This window comes from Sinocyclocheilus rhinocerous, unplaced genomic scaffold (assembly GCF_001515625.1).
Source record: "Sinocyclocheilus rhinocerous isolate Xijiao unplaced genomic scaffold, SAMN03320098_v1.1 scaffold166, whole genome shotgun sequence".
Taxonomy (NCBI): Eukaryota; Metazoa; Chordata; class Actinopteri; order Cypriniformes; family Cyprinidae; genus Sinocyclocheilus; species Sinocyclocheilus rhinocerous.
Window position 1 is genome coordinate 3,132,194 of NW_015633186.1, and position 7,514 is coordinate 3,139,707.

Here is a 7,514-nt window from a genome sequence, read left to right on the forward strand (position 1 = left end):
TTTCACATTGTGTCACAATCTAACTTCTAGCTTTCTAGATTCCTGCGGATCACATCATTAAAATGTTGTGGCTTTTGTCAATGGTTTTGGCTCTCATCACAGTGCTTGACGCCTGTCCGATACCCTGCAAATGTGAAGATCATGACATCATAATTTGTTCGGACCAGAGACTTCTGGAGCTCCCTCATCTGCCTCAGAGTACCAAGCAATTATATGCTACACATAATATGATTCAAGCTCTCCCAGATGAAGGTTTGGAAGGATTGTCGATTCTCGATCTCACCAAGAATGTCTTCAAATTGTCACTCAATACCAACTGGCAGAACATTAGCAATCTTACAAAGCTATTTCTGAGTGGAAATAGACTGAGCACATTAACACCAAGACAGTTTCAGGGGCTGTTCAACCTCAAAATATTAGATCTCAGTGACAACTACATTGAAACACTTCCTCAGAAGTTCCTTTACGGTCTGACCAAGCTTCAGATCCTTAATCTGAATATGAACAAGATATTACGTTTATCCTATGGGGTCCTGGATGGAGCTCCTGTCCTTAAGGACCTCCAGCTCAGAAATAACATGATCGAGATGGTCGAGGTAGGTGTGTTTGAGAACTGCACACATCTAGATCAAATTTATCTGTCAATGAACAACCTAAAAAGTGTAGGTAATGGGAGTTTTAAGGGTGCCATAGGTCTAAATCACCTCGATCTTAGTCGAAATGGAATAGTTGCCGTACCTACCGGTGTCCTTCAGGACACTCTGAACCTCACTAGCCTCTATCTTCAAAAAAATAACATAACTTCAATTCCTGAGGACATTTTCTCTGAGATTCCCATGCTGAAGCATTTGGATTTGAGTCATAATGCTCTTGTTTCCATGTCCGACGGTTCTCTCAGAGGTCTCTCCCAGCTGGGCGCATTGGATCTGAGTTTCAATCAGTTGCGGATGCTAACGTCACATGTGTTTCAGGACTTGGCAAAGCTTGAGAGCCTTAATTTGTATCACAACGATCTGATGTTGCTTCCGAACGGCCTGTTCAATAACTTAAGCAGGGTAACAGAACTTCAGCTGGACAACAATAATATTTTTGTAATTCCACCGGACCTCTTTCACCCACTTTCAGCTTTGCACGATCTGCAACTGGACAACAACCACATTTCGGAGCTCCATTCACACACACTTATGAAGCTGAGGAAGCTTAAGCATCTCGATCTTTGCAACAATGATCTTGTGAAGATTCCCACGCACCTCTTCAAAAGGACACGCCATCTGAGGGATCTTAACCTGGAGAACAATCATATCCGTTACATTCCAAAATTGTCCTTTAAACACTTAGTCAAGCTACAGACCCTGAAACTCAGCAACAACCACCTGTCAAGACCCTTTGCAGATCTACTGACTAGTCTTAGTCATTTACGGGAGTTATGGCTCAGTGAAAACCAGATAGAAACCATCCCTATTGGATTTTTCACAGGTCTTACAAAACTGAGGTTTCTGGATTTGTCCAACAATAAACTGCATTCCATCTCTTCTGATGCCTTCAAAGATCTGTCCGCATTGAAAGAGCTGGATCTGAGATTCAATGCTCTCGATAAACTTCCAGATGACATCTTCACATCTTTGATAAATCTCAAAAGGCTCCACTTGGAAAACAACCAGCTCACACACTTGCCCACCAAAGTGTTTTCCGCTCTATCCAGATTGGAAGAGCTCCATTTGGACAAAAACCAGATCCAGCACATTCATCCAACACAGTTTGAAGGCTTAGTGATGTTACGCGAACTTGATATTAAATTTAATCAACTGCGCTATATGGACAAAGGGACTCTGGTGCCTTTAGCAAATCTAACACTTATCTATCTTAATGGGAATCCATGGGATTGCTCTTGTGTGTTCATTCTCTATCTAAGTCAGTGGTTTAACAATAATACTCGCTTAGTAAAAACTACACCCATGTGCTCTTCTGGTCAATATCTTTCCTATCCAGCTCTGTTCCCATATTCGTTATCACAGCATTGTGCATATTCTGCATGCATCTCTTTTAACACAGAGAAATTAATGGTTCTCATTGCTTTCACTCTGGGTTTTCTTTTATTTTGAGATCTAGCTATCTGTGCTGTGCTAAACCCTGAGATCTGTGTGGTTAAAACACCACTTCTTCTGTGCAAATGATTTATGCTTTTGACCTCTGAAATGCATGCAACTGTTGGCATCAGAGGAGCAATATACATGATGATATTCCATAAAACACTGAAATATGATTTATCTGAGATTTAATGTTTTCCATAAAATAAACTGCTATGCCAAATACTTACAGCCTCTTTACTTCTCAGAGAGTGTGTGACAGGATTATGCATTTTAAAAAGGCCACATGCTGACGCTGCTAGAGGGAATTTCCACTTACTCATTTCAGAACCCAGAGAAGATTCACTTGCATTCACTCATCCGAGTGTTTCTAAGAATTTTATATAGGTCTCTAAACAAGGATGTATGACCGGATGCAAACCGTGGTTAATTTTCTGCAAAACTGGTTTGATCACATTTTCTGTGCGCTTCTTCATTTTATTGGCCTAGCTTGTCAATAATGACTAGAAACTGACAAAAAGGATATTAATTCAAATTTATAAGTTGATTAAGATTAACATTTTGACAAATGTTTTGGACATCAAGCATGTCAAATTTTAGCCCACCCTTTTCCAGAATTTAATCACTGTAATGTGTCAGGAATAGAGTTTTAAAAGTAATCATGCTACTTATGTAGAGACTGGCTTTACTGGAAGATGAATAGTCTATTCAGGAAGAGTGGAAGAAGAGGAAATGCCTTGAAACATCTACATCTAAATGATATTTTACTAGTTTTCGTTGTCTCTACAGTTATAAATGCAGAAGATTTTCAATTAATGTGGAAACTAAGGCTGATGATACACAGGGCAACTTTTTAAGCAATTTTGCCAGGCAACTTTTTTGAGCAATGTTGCTTGGGCACTTTCCCACTAAGAATGGGTAACAAATTTCTATCTGGATACTTTACATTGGTTGTGGGCCCTGTGTTTCACCTGGTTGTCCGTTGATGGCAACATTGCTCAAAGTTGCCCCGTGTATCATCAGCCTAAGAATAAAATAGAGTGGAATGATTAAACATATAGGAAATGAATGTAGACTTTGCAAAGTCAGAAAAACCACAACAAATAATGTTTTGACTGTTGTGGGACCAGATCAGTATTAGTAATACAGTATTGCCTTGACTAATATTTCAAGTATGTAAATTCAAAACAAATGGGGTCAAATCAACAAAGTACTATTACAGACCATGTAACCAATTAGAACCTAGACAATTCAAATGATGTAGGATTTAAATATATATATACATCGTTTCTCGTGTGAGCTTCAATACACGCTTTTGTCATTTTTAATTGGAGTATCCCTTTAAGAACTGTAAGCAACATGCATATAATGCTATATTTTGATTATATCTATATATATATAAATTATCATGATCCCTTTAATCAAAATATAGCATTATATGCATGTTGCTCACAGTTCTTAAAGGGATACTCCAATTAAAAATGACAAAAGCGTGTATTGAAGCTCACACGAGAAACGATGTTGAAGCACAGAGGACTGTGACTTCTCGCAAGAGATTCACAACGTGCTAACTTTTAACTTTTAAGGATGCACTTACACTTACATTACATGGACTGACAGAGATGGATTATTTTTCGAAAAAGCTGTTTGTGTTCCACAGAAAAAAATAAGTCATACACATCTGGGACATCAGGAGAGTGAGTAAATTATGACAGAAATTTCATATTTGGGTAAGCTATCCCTTTAGGAGTGTCCTCAATCTTAAAGGGATAGCTTGTGAACTGAAAAAAATCCCTAAGAAGAAACATTTTGTTGATAATTGGATGTTCCGATTTGATCAAAACAAGATCACAATTCACAATCTTATTACAGTTCTTAAATTTTAATTAACGTAAAGTAATTTTGCTTTCTGTGTGCAGTAAAAAAAAAAACTAATTTCCTTATTTTAAAAAGACAGCCCTACAAGGTAACAAAAAAAAAAAGACCATTTAAATAGACAGACATTAAAAGACTATTAAAATTATTAAAAGACTAGATCACTAGATAATATGTTGACTTTGATTTATTTTTCAAAGTATTTACAGATCATTTAACATAAATTTATAGATCAACTGTACACTAAACAGATTTTTTAAGGGATCTTTTACACTGAAATATTTATATCTAACTGAAGAAATCAGCATATGGAAATTAAGACACACGTAACCCTGTCTGGTCTATTTGGAACAGTTAAACTGTGTAACTTAAAGGGATAGTTCACCCAAAAATGTAAATTCTGCCATCATTTACACACTTTTTGTTGGAACACAAAAGAAGATATTTTTAGAAATGTCTTTTTTGTCAATTCAATAAAAGTCAGTAGACACTGAAATGGTGTTCAAGAGTAAATGATGACAGAATTTTCTTTTTCAACTGAATGATCCCTTTAAATTTATACACATTTATGGCACCTCAGATTTCTGAGATAAGCAAAACTCTTCCCACACTTGTCACACACATACGGCTTCTCTCCCGTATGAATATGCATGTGAGCTTTGAGCGAATTCGACTGGTTAAATTCCCGCCCGCATTCGGCGCATTTGAACGGCTTTTCTCCGGTGTGTATGCGCTGATGTCGACGGAGATTTCCCAAGGTGGAAAAACCTTTCCCGCATGTGTCACAACTAAAAGGTTTTTCACCGCTATGTGAGGTCTGGTGAGCCTTAAGGCAGTTCTGCTGCCGAAATGTCTTCCCGCACACCGAACAGATAAAGGGCTTTTCTCCCGTATGAACCCTTTCGTGAGTTTTCACACCGGCCACACTCTGAAAGGACTTTCCACACAAACAACAGCTGTGTTTGTTAGTCACAGAGTGTTTGTGCTGGTGAGATTTCAAGGTGTTGATGGAACTGAGGGTCTCGCTGCACACTGTACAATTGACCGGCAACTGTGCCTCATGAATCGGCAGATGCTTTTTTAGGGTGTTTAAGCAACCCAAGACTATCCCGCATACACAACAGTGGTGTCCGTTTTGTCCTGCGTACTTTCCCTCATGCAGCCGAAGCAGAAACTTCTGGACAAAGCCCTGATTGCACATTTTGCATTTGTGAGGTTTCTCGCCGGTGTGAGTTAGATGGTGGGCCTTCAGCGAATCGAGCTGGTTGAAACTTCGTCCACACGTCTGGCAAGTGAACGGCTTCTCGCCTGTATGGATTCTCTTGTGGCGAAGTAGGTTGTTGCGAAAGTTGAAGCTCTTCTCACATACGTCACATTTATGCAGCTTCTCTCCTGAATGCACGACCAAATGCTTCCTGAGACAGTAAGCTTGATGAAAAGACTTCCCACAAACTTTACACGTAAAAGTCTTGTCTTCGTTATGAATCCTCTGGTGACCCTTCAGCTGTTTGTGTTCGGTGAAGGTCTTACCGCATTGATTGCAAACATAAGGGCTCTTGTCAGTATGAAGCTGGTAGTGTACATCTAAACTGCCTTTACTTCCAAAACGCCGACCACACTGCGAGCAGCTAAAGGGTTTCTCTGCCGCCACATGAACGACCTGATGAGCTCTCAGAACAACTGAGTCAAATTTCCTTCTACATTGTTTACAGCTGAGTGTTTTACCTTTCTTCCGACGGCTCACCCGCACACCTCTGCTTTTTAACACACTCAAACTTCTAGATGCTTTCGCAACATCCTGAGTCACAGAGGAGTTTGTAGTATTTTGTAGTCCCGTGCAGCTGATGTCCGCAGCATCATTGTCCTGCAACACCACAAACGGAGGATGGTTGCTGTTTTCAGAACAATCCGCTGACTTTTTTGCCCTAATGATTGCCGTCTTCTGTGTTTTAGTGGGCTTTTCAAAACAGAAAAAGAGAACAATTTAGGTAAAAACGAAAGGAATGTATTATTGCAGTATACGCTAAAGTTCAAATATTTGGGGTTAGTAAAATGTTTTGTAATATTTTGTAGTAAAGATTTTGTAATATTCTGGAATATTATTACATTTTTTTTGTTTGAATATATTTTGAAATTATTTATTCCTTTGATGGCAAAGCTGAATTTTCATTAATAGTCATTACTTAGTGTCACATATTCCTTCAGAAATCATTCTAATATGCTGATTTGGTACTCAAGAAGCATTTTTTTTATTGTTAATGTAAAAAAAAAAACAGTTGTGCTGCTTAATATTTTTGTGGAAACTGTGATAATTTTCTTTTTCATCTTCTCCTGAAGGATTTTTTTTTTCCAATAAAGTGTTTTTAACCTTGAACCAAACCAACAATCTCTGAAATGAAATAGACATTAACTTTGAGTGTAATTGATGCAGCATTGTAAATTGCCAAATAATGATAAATGGTGTTACAATATAAAACTACTGCCTCATAGTTACAGATTACAAGCATAAAACAATTTATTTGAACATAATTGCAAAATATTAAAATATTTATAATTAATATTTCAATAATTTCAGAGTGTAGTGAGAATGATTTTTCTGACCGCTCTTTAGAATTTGGGTATTTGCGTAGTTCTTCACCGAAAATTCATCAATTAGACATGACAAAAAAGATTTTTACTTTCAGAACTGAACTGTTGCGCTCCTTTATGTGTGAATGACTTACTGTTTTCACATGGTCAGTGTCTATGATCTCCTCCTGTCCCCAGCTCACAACAATGGCGATTTTCTCTGCAGAGACTGCAATGGCACAGCAGATCATAAACCTTGAAGATATGCTCCGAGAAGCACAGTGGTGTGGATGAAGCATAAGCAGTGAATCTCACCTAGAGTAAGCTGGTCAGTGGACTGACTTCTTTGAAGACCACTATCAGTTAGATTAGTCTCTCTTTGTAGAGTCGTGTGCTGTTTCTCAGCTTGCTTCAATCTTGTTTTCAAGTCATCCTGTGAACTTGGAGTCATTTCTTTGTGCAGAAGTGCAGAGAAAAGCTGGCATATTTTCTCCACAGCTTCCTTTGCATTACGTTCTAACACAGAGTTCAACTGTGTCTGAAATATAGGAACAAATCAATTATAAATTAGCTTACATTAAGCTGTCAATCAGTAAGGATTAGCTACAGGACCTGACAGGATCACTTTTTCTTACAATAACTTTGATAACAGGATTGTTACCCAATGTCTGAGCTAGGTTATACTAATGCAGTCAATTTGTAAACAAACTGAGAAACTGGAATGAAATTATTTACTCAAAATGAAGTTATTTGGGTGTCACCATTTAAAGGAATGCTAAAATTTTTAACAAGGCTACAAAATGCTCAATATTACGTTTAAATTATCATTTTATCTGTGACTCTGAGGCCAAGAGATAATTGTATTAGGGTATTTACTAAAAACATTTAATCACACTTTAATCAAATCATGCAGGTTATGAAGTATAGCTTAAAAACAAACGCAGCAAGCAAGAAAACGGTAATTTCGTGCACTTACTGTAAAGT

The 7,514-nt window shown here is 37.8% G+C and overlaps 2 protein-coding genes across 2 annotated transcripts in view; one reads left to right on the forward strand and one right to left on the reverse strand.

Moving 5' to 3' along the window:
* LOC107743701 (insulin-like growth factor-binding protein complex acid labile subunit) lies at nucleotides 1-2,229 on the forward strand. Its single transcript, XM_016557085.1, has one exon. The coding sequence runs from the start codon at nucleotides 63-65 to the stop codon at nucleotides 2,100-2,102; it is 2,040 nt and encodes a 679-aa protein (XP_016412571.1). The 5' UTR covers nucleotides 1-62; the 3' UTR covers nucleotides 2,103-2,229.
* A 2,278-nt stretch (nucleotides 2,230-4,507) lies between these two features.
* The window catches only part of LOC107743729 (zinc finger protein 91-like), a 9,355-nt gene continuing 6,348 nt past the window's right edge, over nucleotides 4,508-7,514 (reverse strand). The window contains exons 6-9 of the mRNA XM_016557121.1: nucleotides 7,507-7,514; nucleotides 6,846-7,068; nucleotides 6,686-6,759; nucleotides 4,508-5,919 (exon numbers count right to left, since the gene is read on the reverse strand). The exon at nucleotides 7,507-7,514 is cut by the window's right edge and continues 300 nt beyond it. Of these exons, the coding sequence (XP_016412607.1) occupies nucleotides 4,519-5,919; nucleotides 6,686-6,759; nucleotides 6,846-7,068; nucleotides 7,507-7,514 (1,706 nt within the window). The 3' untranslated portion in view covers nucleotides 4,508-4,518. The remainder of the gene's footprint in view (nucleotides 5,920-6,685; nucleotides 6,760-6,845; nucleotides 7,069-7,506) is intronic.